The sequence below is a fragment of the Asterias amurensis genome, chromosome 7 (genome assembly GCF_032118995.1).
Source record: "Asterias amurensis chromosome 7, ASM3211899v1".
In the NCBI taxonomy this organism is placed as follows: Eukaryota; Metazoa; Echinodermata; class Asteroidea; order Forcipulatida; family Asteriidae; genus Asterias; species Asterias amurensis.
In genome coordinates, this window is record NC_092654.1 from 3,194,441 (window position 1) to 3,217,377 (window position 22,937).

General features: G+C 40.8%; 1 protein-coding gene across 1 annotated transcript; it reads left to right on the forward strand.

Moving 5' to 3' along the window:
* The first annotated feature begins 8,040 nt into the window (after window positions 1-8,040).
* Window positions 8,041-22,752, forward strand: LOC139939843 (NXPE family member 3-like). The gene is made up of 6 exons (XM_071935986.1): window positions 8,041-8,053; window positions 14,159-14,328; window positions 14,791-15,126; window positions 19,640-20,097; window positions 20,958-21,010; window positions 21,959-22,752. Exons 1-6 carry the CDS (start codon window positions 8,041-8,043, stop codon window positions 22,750-22,752), a joined length of 1,824 nt encoding a protein of 607 aa, XP_071792087.1.
* Window positions 22,753-22,937: the final 185 nt, after the last annotated feature.

The following is a 22,937-nucleotide window of genomic DNA, read 5'->3' on the forward strand; positions in this document are numbered from 1 at the left end:
CTGAAACATGACAATCAAAAATGACAAGTGATGCGTCAGTACCTAGATTTTGAAGGTCACAGAGTAGGATTAAAACAATTCAGAAGTAATTAGCGCTAATTGATACTCATGAATATGCAAATTAGTGGCCGCCATTACAAAAACATGATTTCTCTTCAATATCTCTGTAGCTAGGCAAGCAAACATGATAAACGAAGTGTTTTTCCTATGTTCTGAGGCTGAACCAATGTGATCAATGATAACCAAGATGCTTTTTATGCAAACGAGCTAGTAAAATAGCTTAAAATGCTTATTTATGCAAATTAGCTAGTATGACTACCAATGAATTTCATAACAATTCATGAATGAATGCTTAATGTTAAGGCCCCTTAACTTTACACCGAAATACTACTTGATGCTAATACAGGCCAAGAGCAATTGGTGTCACTCACCAATCCCTCATATTAAGTTGGGTATAGAATGAACTGCTGTTGCCTAGAAACATGTAGCCATACAGCGAGTTTCATCACCAATCTGTCGCTGAGATGCACACATTGCTGTGCATTGAAACCCATGCTTCTGGCATGAACACAAAGTATCTTCCAGCAGGTAACTTTTAGGGATTTGACTCGTTGACATCAGTATGGGCTGTGGTTCTGAGTCTCATGTTCCCATCCATTGTACATGGGCTCAGAAAGCTCAGGCATGGAGCAGTGAACATTTCACCAAATAATGATTGATAGGAAATACGCATCAAATTGAAACCGGGAGCATCAATCTTTCATAGTTCACACCTTGAATCAAATCAAAGAGGTACAGACTCAACTGAAGCCACAAAAAGAAATATATTGGTGTTGTTGGTCAGACCAGATCTCTTCCACACACACACGATCGCCAATGCCATAATGAAGGGCCTTCCATTCCAAAGAGTTCCTCACTTTTATGTCGCTCAATCCATCCTATGAGGGCACCAAGGTACTTGAACTCCTCAATGACGGAAGGGCCATTTAGTCATTACCGTCTTTCGAGATGAATGCCATCGCCTTGGTCTTCCTTAAGTTTAACTGAAGTCATATTTAACATCTTAACTTCTCTTATATGAAGTACTCTGCTAAATTGGAGCTGCAGGTATTCTCTCGTGCCAAGTCCACCATGTAGAAGAGAATGCCGTCAAGGCAGTCGAGGTCAGTGATACCCATTGCTGGCACTCTCCGACTTCAGCAATTTGTTTTGCTCATTGACATTTTCCAGGAGGACATTTTGGTAGGTTCAGCAAAGTTTGTCTTGGTTAGATCATCTCCTTATTCAAACTTTTCAGCAAGTGAAGTGGACTTGGCAGAAGCCCATGCTTTGGGACAACCGGCAAGTGAACTGGACGACCTGCTCTCTATCATCATGTCGCGGGCAGTTGGGATCTCTGGCGGCGTCTCTCAGCCTCCCTGTCCATTTTGCAGGCAGCCAACTCTGCTGTGGTCTCTGCCTCAGAATCTCTCATCAGGACATCGACAAAGCTCAACCTCTAATGTGGTCAGGTGTGCATGGTCTTAGAGGTTGTAAAAAAATCACCTGTATTTGTAGCATTGAGTGGAAGTTCTTGTGTCTGGGCTGTGGTGTTAAAGAAGAGACTGATGTCATCAGCAAAGTCAAGGTCAGGCATGGCTACTACGGGATAGAGGCTCGATCTCCTTGGCATCAATGTGATTCCAAGATCCATGTTGTGTCTGCCGATAGCACGTCTGAGGGCGAAGTCACTGATGAAAATGAATTGAGGAGAGGGTATCCCCTTCATGACTCCTGCCAAGATCACTGCACAATGGTCCTCTCTCTGACCCTAGCATCCTTCCTCACTGTGTTTGTTGAAGGTAGCCATAATGAGCGGCCTCCTGTATCGCAGATCGCATTGGACTTTGGGCTGTCGTCGGACGACCTCCTCCGGGAGGGGGGGGGGGGCAATGCCATTCTGTCGGGCCAAGACCTGGCCAGCACACCTGTCCGCAGCATCGATCCTGTCCACTCTCGGGACTTGAAGTAAATGCTTTGCCATAAGATTTACCTTTAGCTTCATTTAAAGGCTATAATAAGACTTGGGGGCTCCTCTCAGGACTACCCTGGTTGCTGCCCTCGTCCGCACTAGGATGTGAACGTGCGTTAGTAACGTAACGAGCTCTACCTGCAAACCGGAGTTTGCAGTCAGAGAGGTCCTTCTCATAGGTATACTACCAATCTAGGCTGAGGAGTTCTACCTACCCGGAATGGTGGTCAGAGTGGTCCTTCTCCTAGGTAGCAATCTAGGCTTACGTGTTCTACCTACCCTGGATGGTGATCAGAGAGGTCCTTCTCCTTGGTAGACTACCAATCTAGGCTTAGGAACTCAACCTACCCGGAACGGTGGTCAAAGAGGTCTTTCTTATGTTTACTACCAATCTAGGCTTACGAGTTCTACTTACCCGGAAGTGTGATCAGAGTTTTTCTTCTCCTAGGTGGCCTGTCTACTATAGCTGACGAGCCTAACCTGCTCGGAATGATCTGGTTTTTCGGCACCATTTAAAATTGCCTGTTACACTTCTGCCAATCAGTTTAAAACAGGGTTTGGCGCATCAAACCAAGCAGTAGGAGTCTGTTTAGAAGAGGATAGTTCTCCTGGGTTTGTCTTTACTGTCGTTGCTAAAACTGCATCAGAGATGCAAATGTTTTGCAAAAACTCTATTGTGGGGATGCATCGATTGAGCAAAAACTGCATCAGAGATTACAATGTTTTGGAAAAACTCTATTGTAGGGATGCATCAATTGAGCAAAAAGTGATGAATGATGAAATTTATTGGTAGTTAAGCACGTGTAGCTATACCAACTCATTTGCATAAGCATCTGGCTTGCCAATGAACACACTACATGCATTGCCTGACCCTCAGAACATAGGTAAAAACATTTCTTTATCATGGTTATTTGCCTAGTTTCAGAGATATTGGAGAAAACTAATTTTTCTGCTATTGCTGCCACTAATTTGCATATATTTTGTTAAAATTACTTACCACTAATAATAACTTCATAAAATTTGTAATCGTTTTATGAGACCTTCAAAACATGGGTATAGCACTTCAATTGTCATCTTTGCTTTCCTAGTTACCGATATATTGAAGAAAAATTATTTGTCTGTAATGGCGGCACTAATTTGCATATTTATGATTATTAATTACCACTTATTACTTTGGAAATGTTTTAATCCTATTCTGTGACCTTTAACATCTAGGTACAGACTCATCGCTCGTCATTTTTGCTTGCCTGGTTACAGGGGTTTGCTTAAAATGGTTCAAAAAGGTCAAAAATATGATTATGCAAATTTGATGGTCAAAAACTCAAAAATTCGCTTGGGAACCATTTTTTTCGGATTCAGCACACCAAAAATGTGTTAAAAAGTCTGGTTCCGCACTTTTACCCCAAAATGCCTCACTCAGTCACTTTTTCCAGAAATCCGCCTAGACTATAAGACTCGAGATGGATGGTACAGTTCAATATGAGTTTAAACAGTTATGTTGATTGTTCGAACAATGCTTCTAAGATGTATAGATTCATTGAGTGTTTTATTGTGTAATCCTTCTTTTTGTTATGTATCATGTGTACGGAAAAGCTTTAGGAGTTCCGTCTATTTAATCGTATATTTGTCTTATTTTCCATTGCCGATATTATTTAGTTGTATATTGCATTTATTGCTAGAGCCGTTAGATTTTTACATTCAGTGCTATTCTTTTACCGTTCAATACGTTTTACTGTTTGATAGAACCTATTTGGTTTATCGAAACACCTGTTACTTTATATACCGTGATTTCACTTATAGCGCCTTCCATATTTGATCATTATGTGATTGAACTATTCTGATTAGTATTTATGATATACTTTGTTATTGGTATGTTCCTACATTTTTGCTAAGCAATACCATGGCAATACGTAACTTTAGTTGTGCTGGACAAGCATTGTCCTTAGATAACCCCTTTTCACACTTGAAGATGTCCAAGCACATTCCTTTCCATTTAAGTAGGCTAGACGACTGTTTGCTGTTACGCACGTAAACAGTTGTGACCTTTGATCTGGATTGACCACTATCGTGTTTTACACGTATTTTAATGCTATATTTATAATCTTTATGGCTTTTTAATATTGTGAACTTTGAAACATTTTAAATTTACTATATTATTTTTCTAGTGAATCAGTGCCACTTTGTATTTGTACTGGAATTTTGTTAAAAGAGGGCGCTATCAGACATAGTTTGTACACTAGTTCGCCGTATGGGGGGACCGAATCTGCGGGAGGACAGGATCTCATTCCGCACTAGACTGGACCCCTGTCTTTATCCGCAAGGATAAAGACAGGTCCCCGCTGTCAGACCCAGTGATTCCATTGGATACAATCATCGTTTGATAAATGTGCATTGTTGCATATGCAATAATGTCCGCCGTACCGTTTTGCATATGCAATCGCGTCCGCCCGGACGCTGCTGCTGCATAATGCGACTGTGTCCGCCCGGACACATTTGCATTTACAGTTGTGTCCGCCCCCGTGCAAAACCTTCCTTGCAGTAAATTAACGCCCTTGGTCGACGGAACACGTTCGCCATTTTGGGCGAAGCCAAGTGCATGTCATGAATGACATGGGAAATGTTCGGTCGTTGGGTATTCGCTGCAATCATAAAAAAAAATTAATACGTGAATGTTCATGCTGCATATTGTGTAGGTTCGGTGCATACACGCTATGCACATATGTATATGTCCGCCAGACGGTTTTTGCATAAACCCCGGACACGATTGCATATGCAAAAGTGTCCGGAGCGGACAATATTGTATGGCGGCCACAATTGCATTTGACACCGGTCTCTGGCGTTATTCACGAGCCGCGAATTGTGACGTCAAATATTTAGGCTACTCGATCCCACGCCGGTGTCTGTCTTCTTTGGGCTGGAGGAGGACGATTCAAAAGAGTGGTACGATGTATTAGGTAGCCGCTGTGGACCAGTTAAAAAACTGGCGACCATCTTATAAACTACGGAGTCTGTAATGGTGCATCTGAGTATCTAGCTCAGCGCACGGTTTTCTCTCAATAATTGGTGTACATTTTTTTTTAATTGCGCACCGCCCTCTAGTGTCGAAATGTGCCCTCAGCAAAAAAACGCGTTTAAATTGGGCTAAAAATAAGTTGACAACATCTGCAAATGATTGCGCAATACCCCTCTAGCTCTATGAAATTGGGCCCGGGTATAAAGCTTCTTTACGATGTAACGGAGGAGTCCAACCTCAGCTAGTGTTACCCTATAGCACAAAACCCCATTTCATAGAGCTGCTTAAAACACATTAAGATGCTAAGCACAACAACATATGCTTTACCAGATTAAGGTTACCAGCCGAACTACCATGTCACGTGTACCATTTGTGATTGGTATCTTGCTCATTTCTGCTTAAAGGCAGTGGACACTATTAGTAATTGTCAAAGAATAGCCTTCACAGTTGGTGTGTTTCAACATATGATGCATAAAATAACAAACCTGTGAACATTTGAGCTCAATCGGTCGTCGAAGTTGCGAGATAATAATGAAAGAAAAAACACCCTCGTCACACGAAGTTGTGTGCTATCAGATGCTTGATTTCGAGACCTCAAGTTCTGAATTCTATATGAATCTCTTGTAAAGTGAAAAGGAATAGACCATGTCTTTGATTGGCCTTGAATTGGCCTTGAATGATAATGTACGTTCGCGTTGAGAAGTTTTGCAACGTTTAGAGTGATACGCACGTACACCTGTATGTACACCCATCCACTCGCAACAAGAGAAATGCTGGACGGACTTGGTCGAGTCTTAAAGCGTTCTTACCAGTGTGGTTATTTCGGATCCTTTTCACGTGTAGCGCTCGTGGAAACCATTGATCTCCATTATACTGACTGGATAGGACATTGCGCTATGCTGCGTGCATAAACACGCGGCCCAACAATGGCGGCGCAATTCCTTCAAACGGGTAAATTAATGTGCACTTGGTCGGGTTTGAGTCTGTCAGTTGAAGTTGTAAATTGAGAATAGAAATGGTGGGAAAACATGACGATCGATAGTTTGAAGTATGAAAAAGTTTCTGACTGAAATGCAATAAAGCAAACTAACTTTATATTTGTTTCTATCAAATGCCCTATTAGTATTATGATAATGATATTTAAATTTCTAAACAAACACTCGGCCGAGAAACTGTACTGGGATTCAGGTACATGTTTTTTTTTTATTCTTTCAGTTCATTGAGAAAATGGCAATAAACCATATCAAGACAAAACAAGAGTCGCTCCTACAATAAACAATTCGAGTAGGCACTAGAGTGAGAACTACATACTCGCTAAAATTGAGGGAAAAGAACAAGAAAGATGAAAACAAAATACAATGTGATAATTGAGAGTTGACTCCATTAACAATTTTAGTATTTTTATTGTTAGCTTCTATTCATCATGTTAATTAAAAAACAATCCCAACAGCAAAACTTCCATAACCGTTTTACTGTTCCGCCAGAAATAAATATTTTTTTATTTTGGTCACAAATAACGAAGTCGGCTATTTCCGAGATGACTGATCCTCTCAACGAACTTGTACATAATTCGCATATACTTGTCGCTTTCCCGAACCTTTTAATTATTGATGCTATGACAAACATCTGTTGAAATCCGGGCTTCCCGTCCTCGTCGATTCCAGACAACCATCTGTAACGGAGCGAAAACAAAAATAGTATTGCTCGGTAAAAATAACAAATACTTGGCCTATAATAATTATTTTTATGAAAGATAGTTTAAATTCCCGGCTTATATTTGTAACGTTAGATATAATATTAATAATATGAATCGCTAAAAAAATGCAAAGGCCTACCTACTTATGGAAAGACAATCCCTTTGCCGACTCAGTTTTCCCTCCTCCAGTGATTGACAGCCGCGCACGACTTCACCATCAGCATTTTTAGTTTGTTTGATCCGATTCCAATTGTATTAATCCCCAAATGACAATTAAAAGGACGAAAACTTCTCTCTGCTTGCAGCAACTCCGTTTAAAAGTGTACAACGCATTTCGTGTGACGAACGGTCTTCACCCGTTTGAAAAAATACACGCGCGGCCTGCGTTTGGACGCGATGTCCTATCCAGTCAGTATAATGGAGATCAATGGTGGAAACTAACATCTACCGTGTTGCATGGATTAAAAGTAAGGTCTTGTTGCCAAACGTCTTGCTAAGTATGGCTACCAACAGTGATGAGCTTCTGACTACTGCTGTCAAATTTTTTGTCAATCTTTTTATGACGATCTTTTTATGAATGCTGCACGTTGCAGTGTTTTGTTGGTGATTTGCCTGTCAAATCGGAATTTTTTTTTGAGGCGGCGAGAATGACGTGAAGTAGGTATATGGAACTTTATTGATTGGGTTTCACAGCAAAAAAAAAAGCCTCCTAAGGGATGAAAAAGGCCTGCTGTTCTATCGTGTTAACTTTTTTTTTTCCTAATAAAATTTTTGTCTTGTAAAAAATCTTCCGGTCCAGTAAAAATTCTGAGCAACAAGCCCTGCGGTCTTGTGAATTTTTTCCCCGAATTCGAGCCCTGCCCCCCCCCCACACCCAATAGGTATACACTTACACTTCTTATACGTTGTCATGTTTTTTTTTATTTGACTTGGCCTTATTATACTCAGTCACTGTCAGTGCACAGGACACACCGCATAATGCATAAACTTGGGGCTGAGACTACCCCAGTACATACTCTAGGCAACACTCGAACCATTCTTTATTTTATAACATGCTTCTTTAATTATGTTCAAAAGTAAAAAAGGGAGTGTGGACGTCGTATTAATAACTAGATGGCTTTTGGGTGGTACTTGAGTACTTCGAGGTGATACCCTGGGTGCGAGGTTGTGTGACTCTATAGTTATGTAATGTGAGATGGTTATCTTATCAGTTAGACTTTATGGTATGGTATCCTAGCGTAGAGTCAAACCAAAGCTCAAATGCAAATTTATTCCTCCATGACTAGAGCAACAACAAGTTCGACAGTGTGATGCATTGCGATGCCGTTAGTTGGTAAGGAAAGGTTTTACTAATTAAGAATGATTAGAATGTTTTCAAGTTTGTATTATTTGCTGGGCCTGGTGTTAGCCAAATGAAAAGAGTGGGTGTGTGTGCGGTGTGGTTTTGACAATACCACAACGACTCTGTTAAGTACTTTGTTTTCTTATTGTCAATGATGGATATGAACAATTGGATATGAATTGGGTCTGGTGGTCGTAATGCATTCCAGTCTTTTACTGTTTGGGGGAAGTATATGAGTATTTTGAAGCAATCTTTGTTTGCAATGTGTAGCCTAGGGGTAGGTGGTAGGCCTACGAATACGATGTGTAGGTCGGAAAACAGTGCTGGGATTTACAAAAAGGCCAAGGTTCTGTAATGATAATATACACTACAGGAAGGCAGCAAAGTGGTAGCACGTGTGGATGGGGCATAACGGAGACTGAGAAGCTTGTTCCGTGGGTAGGAATTTGCAGAGTTTGGACTAGCTTCTGCCGAGTTTGAGTTATTTACACCTTCAGGGCGGGGATTTATAGCAATATCACCAAAAATCACAATTTCCAAGTGAAAAGTAGCTGGGGAGTTGTCATAGTAAGAAACAGGGCATTTCAGGTTTTTACGACCCTGGATGAGTCTTTGATGTATCTTTGGCAGAATGCAAGCACAGACACAATTGATGCTGATGGAACAAAGCTGACCACAGATGAGTCAGTACAGTACAATAGTCTAGCAAGCAGAGAGAGAATGAAAAGGATACCTCCATTGTCCCCAGATGGGCAAACAATATCTATGACTGCACAGGACGCAGCCACCTAAGTGTGTGTAAGCTTTATACATCAGAATTCTCAACTGAGGCAATGAAAAATTCCACAGAAAAACACTATTTTCACAATTCAGATGACTCCAGGATACACAGAAAAAGTCCTGTAGATTCCAGGTGTAGTAACAGATCCAGCAGTTGTATAAAAAATTAAAACACAAATTGAGCACTATACTAAGAAATTAGCAAACATCAACTAGGGATGTGATGCCTGCTTATTGTCATGAAATCTTTGCCCTGTTCCGCAAGCTGCCCATGGTGTTTCCTTATATAATGCTAATTTCTAAATGCTTTTCTTCATTTTCTTATTGATTTAATTAATCTTAATAATCTGGTTTAAAGGCAGTGGACACTATTGGTAATTACTCAACATAATTATTAGCATAAAACCTTTCTTGGTGACGAGTAATGGGGAGAGATTGATGGTATAAAACATTGTGAGAAACGGCTCCCTCTGAAGTGCCATAGTTTTCGAGGAAGAAGTAATTTTCAACGAATTTGATTTCGAGACCTCAGATTTAGAACTTGAGGTCTCGAAATCAACCATCTAAACGCACACAACTTCGTGTGACAAGGGTGTTCTTTTCTTTCATTATTATCTCGCAAATTTGATGACCGATTGAGCTCAAATTTTCACAGGTTTGTTATTTTATGCATATGTTGAGACACACCAACTGTGAAGGCTAGACTTTGGCAATTACCAATAGTGTCCACTACCTTTAAGCAAAAAAATCGCTTAAGCACGAAAATAGCTTGCTTATTTTACACATGTTACTGGCCAAAATTTCATGCCATATACATTTCTTGTGACTGGTATTTAGCTGTTGTTTACTTAGCATAACAATTGAATGGAGTTTTGGCCGGTAAATTAATTTTACTAGGCAAGGTTTTTTTTGCTTAAGCAAAATTTTTTGCTTAAGCAACTCTATGAAATTGGGCCCAAGTCTCTCTAACCATGACGAGCTTGCCCTTCAAAAACGAAGCATAAAAGGTTTTGTTTATTGGTGATGCAGCCAGGCAACAAACCAGGAACAGTGGGGAATCCTTTCTTAAAAGCAGTGGACACTGTTGGTAACTCAAAATAATTATTAGCATAAAACCTTGCTTGGTAACAAGTAATGGGGAGAGGTTGATAGTATACAAATATTGACTGCTTTGAGTGCTACGGTTAAAACTATGACTCCAGAGGTGATCCCCGGAGCGATCTATTTTCCTGAGGCGAAGGAAGCCGAGGTGATCCCCAGAGCATTCTATTTTCCTGAGGCGAAGCCGAGTGAAAATAGAACGCTCCAGGGATCACCGAGCGATTCACAGTTTTAACAGTGCACGAGTTAAAGCAGTCCATATTTGTTTTATAACACCCCAAACATTTTTAAATACTGTACTATTAAGTTAGAGACCTGAATGCTACAATCCACGGACGACGCGAATACAGACTGCGAAAACTTTAACTGTGCTGCATGTAGTGTCATGTAATCCGAAATGGTTACAGACTATTAATTTATCATCCTCATACACGCACCGAAAGTCTGGGTACCGTGTGCTAGTCTTCGGACTAGCGCACAGCAAACCTATGCACTATCACACGACCGCCGTAAAGTAAAACTAAGACATATCATGTGACGCACTGTAAACCAATGAAAAGGCAGCATATTGGTAAGGGGTGTTTATACTATGAAGCATTGTGAGAAACGGCTCCCTCTGAAGTGGCATAGTTTCAGAGAAAGAAGTAATTTTCCACAAATTTGATTCCGAGACCTCAAACTTAGATTATGAGGTTCCGAAATCAAGCATTTGAAAGCACACAACTTCGTGTGACATCGGTTTTTTTTTTTTCATTATTAGGCCTATCTCACAACGACGTCGACCGATTGAGCTGAATTTTGTATGCATATTTTGAGATACCATCTGAGTAGACTGGTCTTTGACAATAAGCAATAGTGTCCAAGGTCTTGATTTATAACCTCCGTTGCCATGGAGACCTTCCCCTTTCAACAAAGTGTACACCTGTACAAGGGTTTGTTCACAAGCTGCTGTGGCAGAGTATGGTAAATCTGTGGACATTGTGTTTTCTGTCCTACAAAAGTTACATAGACCCTTTAAAAGCCATTGGACACTTTTGCTATTAAACAGTACTATCCAAGGCCCACAGTTTAATAGTGTATCATAACTTATATTTAAAATACCAAACCTGTGAAAATTTAGGCTCAATCGGTCATCGGAGTCGGGAGCAAATAACGGGAAAACTCACCCTTGTTTCCGCACGTTACGCCATGTCATGACATGTGTTTAAAATAAATCTGTGTATCTCGCTATCAAGAATTGATATTGTTTTAATATTTTCTCAAAAAGTAAAGCATTTCATGGAATAATATTTTCAAAGAAGTCTTTCACAATTACCTTTAAACCCTGTAAGTCATTTGTAAATCTGTGAAATTTTAATTTTGTTTCTGTTCCGAAAGTCTCCAATTGCTTTAGATAAGATAATTCAAAACATATTTCCAACAACTAAATATAGTGTTTGTAGAAACAAACACTAGGTGTTCTGCTACTGTTGGGTCAGTGTTTGAATCAATGAAACAAGTGTTGTTAATAGTTCGTCAAATTGCAAATAAATCAAAACCAAACAGTTTTCTGGATGTGTAATAATTTTATGGAAAAAGCATCAAAAAGTGTACATTTCAACCTAAAATTCTTTACATAATGCCTTTTCAAAGCATTTTACAGGCTCTTCCAGTTTCAAAAGGTCAAAAGGTCAAGAGAAGGTCACCAACATACCCATTTGTGTGAAGTACGTGAGGCCCTTTCATATGATGTATAGATTGTCAAAATAGCTTTTGTGGGGTTTTTTTGTGTTTTTTTGTGTTTTGGGGTTTCCCTCTACCAGGGTTGCGCACCACATCTTCAACTCATATTTATTTACTCATTTTCTACAAAAGGATCTTCGGGTTTATGGTTCTTTCGACAAAGACGAATAAAGAACAAAAAACATGTTGCGTTTCTAAGCGACCATTGTAATATTGACAAGCTGTATAGGGGACATGTCATCAGCGCATAAAACTTATTTGATTTCTTTTTTTAAGTGCTGCTCAAACATTGTATGAAGCGGCCGGTGTCAGATGCAATTGTGTCCGCCATGCAATACTGTCCGCTCCGGACACTTTTTTGCATATGCAATCGTGTCCGGGGCTATGCAAAAACCGATTGGAGGACATGTACATGACTAATGTGCGCGCGTAAGCGAGCGTGCATGCACTGAACCTACATACGAATAATATGCAGCATAATCACGTATTTTATTATTGCAGCGAATACCCAACGGCCGAACATTTCCCATGTCATTCATGACATGCACTTAGCTTTAAAAAAAATGGCGAACGTGTTCCGTCGACCAAGGGCGTTTAATTTACTGCAAGGACGGTTTTGCACGGAGGCGGACACAACTGCAAATGCTAATGTGTCCGGGCGGACACAATTGCATTATGCAAAACTGTCTGGCGGACATTATTGCATATGCAATAATGTCCTCCGGATGTATTGCATAGAGGACATAATTGCATGTGACACCGGCGCACATTTCCAGTGTTTTTCAACACTGAATAACAAAGTGGATGCATATCAGAAAACTGTTTCCAGAAATGTTTGAGGCATTGTAAGGAAGCATGGAGAAGCGGTGCGTGCTTATCCCAGACGCTTCCAAAAAGCTGTTAAGTATGGAAAACGGTGGGCACATTTCCGAGCCGATTCCAAAAGATGTATGTATGAGAAATGATGGGTACATATCAAAGCCGTTTTCATGCGTTTTAAGTGAGGAAATTGCATGCAGTGGTGCACAATTCAGGCCGTTTCGAGACTCCTTAAGTTTTGAATTCGGTCGGTCTAATGGGTGGCACGGTTGACTTGTACGTAAAGCGCTCGCCTCTCACCAAGGTGACCCCGGTTCGATTCCCGGTCGGGGCCATGTGTGAGTTGAGTTGTGCGTTGGTTCTCTGCTGTGCCACGAGGGTTTTCCAGACTATCCGGTTTTCCTCCCTCAGGAAAAAAATCAAACACTTTCGATCTTCGCTGTGCTCCGTGGTCATAATGGGTTGATGTGGCTGGCAGCTGAATGCGCCCTTGCATGCCTGCTTCTCGAACACGTTGTAGCCGCGTCCTTCGCAATTCAGCTCTTAGCTGCGAGTAAGGACATAAGCCCCCAAAATTATTATAGTAATTACGCTTGTCGAAATTATCTTTGAACAAGATGTCAGAAAACGTAAGGGATAAAGAAATAGATTAGCTCTTGGCCCATATCGTAGGAATTGGTTTTTACTGAAACAGCAACTTGTGCACATGCAGGGGAAGTGTCCAAAGAGCTACAAGAAAGAGCAAACATTACGACTCGATGACACGTGGTTCAGAGGATAATCTTTGGTTATCTATACGCATTGAATTCGCGTGACCTGACATATAATGATGTCATGATGAAAAAAATGAACGAAAATTATAATTAGGTCTCCGTTCTACAAACTGGAGTTAATTCAAATTTCATCTTGCACTGCTGTTTGACATAGTTATTCCACTTACTACAAGTACTGATTTGTACTTTTCAGATTGATATGCTTGCGAAGATAATATTATTAAAATTTTCACCTAAGTTTGTATTTGTGAATTATTCATGTTTGGAGCATTATTAAAGACAATAGACACTATTGGTAATTGTCAAAATCCAGTCTTCTCACTTGGTGTATCTCAACATATGCATTAAAAAACAAACCTGTGAAAGTTTAAGCTCGATTGGTCATCGGAGTTGTGAGATAACTATGAAAGAAAAAATACCCTTGTCACACGAAGTTGTGTGCTTTCAGATGCTTGATTTTGAGACCTCAAATTCTAAACTTGAGGTCTCGAAATCAAATTCGTTGAAAATTACTTCTTTCTCGAAGACTACGTCACTTCAGAGGGAGCCGTTTCTCACAATGTTTTATACTATCAACATCTGCCATTACTTGTTACCAAGTGAGGTTTTATGCCAATAATTATTTTCAGTAATTACCAATAGTGTCCACTGCCTTTAAGGGTTCCAACAGCCGGTGTGGACGTTTTTTATTGTCATTTATGAGCTAGCAACTATTAGTGCAACTTTTGACATTGCAACAATGATAGCTCACCATTTAACTGTTTACATCTGTTTTCATAAATGTAAAAGTCATAAAAAAACTTGTTAAGTTTTTTTTAATGACTTTTATATTTTATACGAGCAGCATGTTTTTTATTTCACTTGGCCTTATTTCTTTATTTTAACTGTTTGTTTCTCACAGTTAACTCATCTCCGGGGTCTTCTCCGACAAAAGGAAGAAAGAATGATTCAGGTTCAAAATCGCAGCCTGTTACAGTCTTATTAAGATGCAGCAGGCTTGTGTGGTGTTTGATACTATTAGTCGTATTCATTGGGGCAAACCTTTTATTCTACTGGCAGCAAGATAGTGAGGTAAGTGCTAGATTAACATATCAAAAATATTGTGACAGGCCGTCTTTTTTGCTTCTTCAAAATTTATGTTTTGGATAGTGTTGTAGATCTCGAGACCTGGTTTTGATCTCGAGACCATCTCTTTCGGTGTCACGGTCTCCCCCTCGTTCTCGGACTACAAAGTGTCTCGGTCTCGGAGGGCTGGTCTCGATCTCTGAAGTACTGGTCTCGGTTTAATGAGGAGGTCTCAGTCTTGGTCTTGGCTGGACTAAGAGGTCTCGACTAAAACACTGGTTTTGGATATGTACCGTACATGTTGGCTTAGAGTTTGGTTGGAAATTAATGTGAGTTTGAGTTGAATTAAATTGAACTTTGCTAGTTGCCTCAGAAGGCAACTAGATTGATAACTCTCTTATGTTACGCTTATGTTTGATTTTGTGTTACTGTTTGATTCTACTCTTAAATATATCGTTTCGATCACAGAATCAGACTGAGCTGGTAAAGATAGCTCCTGCAAGAGTTGCAGGAGGAGTAAACATCTTCAGCAAGCTCGCAGGATCGCAAACATCAAATCCTACCCAAGTCGTTACCCATCGGGCCGTGACGTCACAGCAGCCAAACTTGACTACATCTCAAGCAACCCCCAAGACTTCGATGAGCGTTGATTTTAACAATCCTACCGACGCTGCGCATTCTTTTTTTACAGTCAAGCAAAAAGATGCTTCGTTACACTATACGTTGTGCGACAAACTGGAGCTTCATATTGAGGTGCGGGATCGTCACAACAAGCTGAAGACGTATGGCGGAGATTACTTCTGGGTAAGATGCTAACTATTAAGGGAATCAATGTGTGGTGAAGAGGTTTTCAACTAGTGGTTTAATCCCAATGAGGCCAGGGTCTTGATAATTCTACCGAGACGAAGTCGAGGTAAATTATCAAGAACCAGGCCTCGGCAGGTTTAAACCACTAGTTGAAAACCGATTCAACACACTTTGATTCCCATTCATAAATGCCTTTTCGGTCAAAAAACATCAACACTTTTGGTCAAAAAGTAAAATAAATGCAAAAATTATAATTGTTTAATGATTTTTTTTAACACAACACCCCTCCAGCTATGAATTGGTAAGGCCCTCCGCCGCCCTCGGGTAAACAACTCCTTATAAGGGAATGCTGTGCAGGTCGAGCGTATCGCGTAATGTGGCACAACTGTTCTGGCCGTTGCTCTCGACCAATAGGAATGAAGAAACTGTCTTATAAGCACAGGTGCAAGGTCGCGGGGGAAAAGTCATGTATGAACAATGGACAGACACTTTTGTGACAAAATTCTGTCCTTGTTTGTATGTAGACATTTGTTTTAAAAACTTAAATTTCGTAAATAGCCAGTGAAGAAAATTTCTTATTATTTGGCTGGCAACTACATCCCTAAGGATCTGTAGAATTGATGTATTTGGACAACATTGGGCAACACATTTATTTTAATATAACTTCTATCAAATGATAAACAAATTGTCTGTCCTTGTTACGTACACGTATGTATAAATCTTGAGACTTATTCTTCCAGTTTCTTAAATACTTATCCATTTACAGTGTACCTTCTTTTTGTTTACCACAATCCACATGTGCTTCTGAATGTAGCTACATGTACACCGACAAAAATACATTCAATACTTCATTTTGTTACTACTACTACATGTACATGTATCCAAAGTTACTCTCCTGTATCACACTTTTGTGCCCTTTAGTCTGGAATTACCAATTTAATAAAATTGGGTTTTCAATGATTTGCTGGCAACATTTTCTTTTGTTTTCTGCAACATAATAGATGTTTGTAATAACTCAACTTCCTTTACGTATCTGCGGTTTCATCGATTTTTGGTAATGGCTGGCTTTAGACCGCTGTCACATGGAAGTACTGTTTTTAGGAATCAGTTTGTTTTAATTAAAGTAGCCTTGCTCAAGGCAGTCGAATTATTCACTCCGAAAAAAGACCGCCGCTGTATAAAAACCCACCCGTATTCACTGTGCGTAAAACCCACCCGTATTCACTGTGCGTAACATCGCACGACACGATGCCCCCGTACACTATTCGCATGCGGAGGCCGTCAGGCCGACAGCCTTGTAGGATCTGTGTTGAAGCCACTGACCTCATTACTATAATAAGCGAAGAGTTCCCACGGTCAGCTCATTACCATAATGCCCGCGAAAGACGAGACATGTTTACCTCACACACCACCACCACGGACGCATGATAGGGTCCAAAGGTCGTGATAAGGGAAGTGCGTGATTGGACGTCAAAATGAATAATTCATTTGCCTCACATCCTGTGTTGTCTGATAGGTCTGACGAACGATATACATATTCATGAGCTGCATACTAGCATATCCTAGAGCCCCCCCAATTTCGTCCACTATTGGAATTTTTTCAATACAACACATTAAAACGGGAAGATACAGATCCGACAAGGCTGTCGGCCTGACGGCCTCCGCATGCGGTTAGTGGTGTACGAGTGCGATGACTTGTGTGAACAGTATTCGTGCGATGTGACAGTGTGTATACGGGTTGGTCATTCAGTGTGATCGCACACACCATGCACAGGGTATACGGCGGGTGGGTTTACGGCTGCGTCTTTTCGGAGCGAATAATGCGACTGCCTTGAGCAAGGCTATAATTAAAGAGGAACTCCAATGTGAAATGGAGTTTTTGTAGTGGATGCACTATTTCCTAAAGTGCAGGAAAATTTACATTCAAAGTCACTGACCTTATGAGAAAAAGCAGAAGAATCCCAAATTCGCCGCTAACCTGGTGAAATACGCTTGCAGCAAGCTCAGAATTCCCTGCTTACGGTAAGCAGAGCCATGAAGTTGGGCCCTGATCTACATTCTACAATAGTAGTCAATATTATAACACCCCTTGCAAATATTCTGCCTGCTCATTGGTTTAGAGCGCGTCACATGACATGTCTTAGTTTTGCTAGACGACGGCCGTGTGATAGTGCGTCGGTTTGCCATGCGCTAGTCCGAAGACTAGCACACGGCGCCGTGCGCTAGTCCGACAGACTAGCACACGGCGGATTTCGGATTGCACGACACTACATGCAACACAGTAAGTAAAAGTGTTTGCAATCTGTATTCGCGTCGTCCGTGGATTGTAGCATTCAGGTCTGTAACTTTATAATAATAGTACAGTATGTAGAAATGTTTGGGGTGTTATAAAACAAATATTTACTGCTTTTACTCGTGCAATGGTTAAAAACTATGACTCCCTCGGTGATCCCCGGAGCGTTCTATTTTCCCTCGGCTTCGCCTCGGGAAAATAGAACGCTCCGGGGATCACCTCGGGAGTCATAGTTTTAACCATAGCACTCGAAGCAGTCAATATTTGTATACTATTCTATTGTAACGAACTGAAACTGTGCGCCCCGCCGGTGCGTTGGAATGGCCCCGCCGGATCTTGGAGGACAACGCTCCCACGGCAGCTGGCTTGAACTTTTGGTGAACTATTCTGTGATTGGACGAACTATCGATGATGTATAACATTGTATAACATAATTATAAGAGATTATCCAGGTGCGCGGACCGGATGCGTTGTTTTGGCGCCTTTTCTATACAATTTATTGTGTATGATTAAAGGGACACACCGGCCGAATTGGGCTATTTGGGCTACAAAATAGACTAAGATATGACTTCAACGGTCTTGCAGGAATGAAGAACAATCCTTAAAAAAATCGTCAAATTTAGCCGTTTTTGAGCATTTTAAGACAAAAACGCAGGTCGCGTGATTGTTCTAACCAAAAAGTGGTACAAACAATCACGTGACCTTCCGGGCTAGTTTTACTTTCAGTCGTCTAAAGTAACTTACTTAACCAAATTTAAATCTTTTTTTTACAAAATTATTTACGAATAGACGAAAAAGATCATGTATTCAAATTATCGCTACAAAATGTAAATAATGGTGAAAAATCTAACGTAAGATTCACATTCAAAGAGTCCGTGTAACGGAAGCGTTATTTATATGGCCGCTTTGGTTTTTTTAAACCATTTTTCGCTAAATACGTGACATTTTGATGATTTCTTTTTACAGCAACCATCTATAAAAACATTATTTATGATTCTACACCCCTAAATTGCGTAAACGGTGAGCCGGTGTGTCCCTTTAAGATGTGTAGACAGACCAAATGTTGAGTTCATTGAGTGAGCATGGAATAAGTTGTCCTTCTCGAGGTATTAAATAAATCAATGTGTTTCATATTGAACGGGTTTTGAGTTCGTTTGTTTTTCTGTCTGCGTTTGGCTACAGAGCAAATAAGGACCCTGGCAGTACGTTACAATGGTGGCAGCTGGTGGGATATTTGACTCAATTCAATGTTGAACACTACTGAAACATGACGACGAAGTACACATCATCGGCTGATATTGTGGACGCCATCTTTGAATTGAGGAGTGACATTCGGGAGTTGGAAGCCTCCTTGGCACGGCAGATTATTGGATCAGCTAATTCCACACCCGCGTATGGACAGAATCCATGGGACACGAAACCAGTCGTTAATGCGCTAAACACAATAGTATTTATGCCCTGGTCATTGGGCTTATAACATGCCTCTAATCTTTCTCAGCTCCCTGGGGTTTATACAGCCCCGAGCTGCAATGGCGCTCCGAAGGCTTTTTCATACGCAATATCAACCTTTTACCCACGCAGGTACATGTACCTATTTAATACCCCTGGGTGAAGAGCATGAAGAGAAGCTATTATAGTAAAGTATCTTGCTCAAGGCCACAAGTGCCATGACCAGAATTCAAACACTATAATCATGATAATAAGTCTCCAATTAACAATAAATATGATAAATGCAGCCCCTTTCACATTGAATCATAATGTAATGTCAAACACGGTGATAACAAATAAACAATCCACGCTCGTAAATTTTGTAGCAAGGGACCCTGGCTTCATTTTGGCCGTGTGAAAAGGGTTTTTGATAAATATTTTGGCAACCCTGTTAAAGCTTGGTGGTCTAGTGTGGCAAGCATCTGCAAAGGTCATGGGTTGGAATCCACCCTGAGGTGGACTTGTGCTCACTGCTCAACACTCAATCAGTGTACGTGTATGGGGGAACCTCAATAGTCATTTTTAAAATCTGTTAACCTGTCAAACCTGACATCTGCTCTACAGTTGATTGACAAAGGTCTTGGGTTCGAGTAATATGTCTGATTTTATTGCACAGAACTCGAGGAAAGTGTACAGTGCAATACATACATCGGTGTAAGGATAGAAACTAAATAATAATTTTTATCCTGATGCAAATTTTACATCTATTTTACCATCTTCCTGTTTAAGGTGAAGATATTTAGCAACGATCTGGACTCCAGTCAAGCAGCAGACACAATCACCGACCACCAAAACGGCACCTACACGGCAGAGTTTGTCCTGCACTGGACAGGCAATGTCCACATGAAGGTTGTTCTGATTAAGTCTAGCGAGTACGTGGCTCTGCTCAGGCACCACCGCGAGATCGGTCTGGCCCGGTTTGCCTACGACGGCATGTTCATTCTCGGAAACCAAACAGAGATAATGCCGTGTCACATCTCGAAAGACATGTACCTTGGATCTCTGGAGTCTCAGCGATCCCGGGGGTTCTGCGATTTCTCAGACCGTGCCCTCGGCTATCCGTGGTTCTGTCTCAAGCCGAAAACTTTGCCGTGTAGTGCCTGGGCACGGCACAAGGGGGTTCTACCGCGTGGTCGTCAGCATAGTAGCGTCTTGGCGAAGCAGGAGAACGCATCGGTTCAACACAGGTAAGATGTGATTGGGATTTTCCGAGTTGATTTCAGACAGGTTTTTTTCTTTTTTTTTCTTTTTTTTCTTTTTTTTTTTTTTTTTGGGGGGGGGGGGATATTTGTACATAAAGCACTCGCTCCCTACCACTGAGGGCCTGGCTCGATTCCCGGCTAGAGTTATGTGAGAAGAGGTAGTACAAATTATACTGCTAGGTTGTTTTTATAGCACTTTATCACACCCCTAGGGGTGTGTCAAAGCGCTTAGTATTTTGTCCTTGGGTATCATCCACTTTGAGTCTGGCTGGTAGAGCATATATTTATTGACCAAACCAACAGCGGACGAGCCGCTAATTATAGGAAAGGATAATACACAAACTGAAAATTATTCATATAGACTATATAAAATAGTATGTATGTACAAAGTTAACAATTATAATAGAAAACATCGTGGGAAAAAAGAATTGAAGCAAATATTGAGAAATATAAGAAATTAAACATACCGTCAAAATTTGTGTCATTTGACCAATACAGCACGCTCGGTTTTTCAGCTCTGACATGTACATGTACCTTTTGAATTTGATATTTTGAACATGTTTGACTTGAAAGCTGAAGACAAGCGTGATATTGAAACTCGGGGCCGTGATTAAATGAATTTGGAGCAGGATGCGCTTTCTTACTGCGGACAAAAGCGCCAAAACCTCCTTTGTTATCATTGACCTCAAAAAGGTCTTATTAATAACAATTAATTTGAGTAAATACCATTAATGTCCAGTGTAGTTAATAGTCTTGAGTGGATTTCAAAGTGAAAACAACACAGAACATCTTTTACAAAAACCTCATTTCTAATCATGTTTTTTTTTTTTTTTTTTTTTTTTCAGGTTTGCAAACATCGGACAGACTGGAGCAATAGCAATACAAGTAGTTTCCATTGGTAGGTTTCAAGCTATTTGTCATGCATCCTAGAATTCTCATTCCAGTCGAGCTTGGCCTCGTTCATTCATTGTTTACTCCTTTTGTTATTAGTCAGTTCACATCAATTAGCCTATTTTCAAGATTGTTTGTAGACTTCAGGTAATCCATGGTCGGAAGCGGTCATGTTTTTTGTTCTTTTTAATCGATGTCCGCACAAAGTGTTATCGGTTATCACTATTTTCTTGTGACCCAGATGGCCGGTCATAATCAAACTTCTACAGGTTTGTCAGTTCATGTATGCGGTGACTGCCAGCAAATATCTTGTTAGCAAAAATCAGTTCTGTAATGTTCCTTTAAGATCTGTACAAGGAAGCAACCAGCTTTGTTATACAAATGCAGCATACATGTACATGTGTATACAACATGCGCATTTGTGTAGTGCATGCACTATGACAACATGTGTACATGTAAATGTATCTCTATTTATGTAGATACAATTTTTCTGCGTTTAAAGGCAGTGGACACTATTGGTAATTACTCAATATAATTATTGGCATAAAACCTTATTTAGTAATGAGCAGTGCGGAACTGTTGGTGGTATAAAACATTGTGATAAACGGCTCCCTCTGAAGTGATGTAGTTTTCGATAAAGAAGTAATTTTCCTGGAATTTGATTTTGAGACCTCAGATTCTTAATCTGAGGTCTCGAAATCAAATTCGTGGAAAATTACTTCTTTCTCGAAAACTATGTCACTTCAACCTCTCCCCATTACTCGTCACCAAGTAGGGTTTTATGCTCATAATTATTTTGAATAATTAACAAAAGTGTCCACTGCCTTTAAGCCGAAAGTCAGAAAATACAAGGAAAACGGGCCAGTCCGGCTGACCTTGTATTAAAGAGTTGACTGCTCATTGTATTCAGTTTTACACATCAAATTCACCCAAATGTATTTCATTTTGTGTGCAGGGAACACGTCTGAGATGAGCACCTGTACTGCCCCTCTCCAACCATGTACCCAGGGAATCGCCCCTCGCCCTCCTTCGTCAGTTGCCGGTTTTTACTTCCGGAAGGAGTGGCACTCTCTCACTTGCCAACTGAAACCTTTCGTCACAAAAACTGCCTTAAACTGCCTGAGAGATCACCGATTATATTTCTTCGGCGACTCCACAATCCGCCAGTGGTTCGAATATCTGTCCGTTCAGTTAGGCAAGAGCATGCAGGAGAAACACATGCAGACTAGTCAACATTGCGGACCGCGCTTTGCTGAGGATAAATCCAGCAACCTAACTATTTTCTACCGGCATCACGGCTATCCCATCCGCGCCAATTGGACAAACGTTCAGGATATTAAGTATGCGGCGCACGAAATTGACGGCTTGCAGGCCGGGCCGAACACTGCCGTTTTTTTGACGTTCTGGGCTCATTTTACGCCGACGACTATTGAGTTTTACCTTGAACGATGGAAGGCAGTTAAGGCGGCGATCAGGAGACTGCGAAAGCGAGACCCGAACACCCCGGTCTTTATTAAATCTGCCAACACAAGGGAGCAACAGGGTATGGACATGAGTAACTGGTACGCCATGGAGCTAGATAAAGTGATGCGAGAGGATTTGATAAACGAACCCGGCGTGACGATCATTGACGTGTGGGATATGACCCTAAGCCACTCATCTGGGTATCGCGTTCACCCGGTTAAAGCCATCATCTCACAAGAAATTAAAGTTGCTCTTAACTTTCTTTGCCCACAGACAGTGGCATAATCAGTGGCATTGCGAGGAGGGAGCCACCACCCCTTGGAACCCTAGCCCTCCCCCCCCCCCCCCCCCCGTCTTGTCCTTCTAGTCCCCTGCCTTTCTTTCACATTTATAAACAGAGGTTTTGTACAGGTAATTAAAGTTAAACCAATTATATATCGTTTATATTTTACCAGTCATGTGAAGAAAAT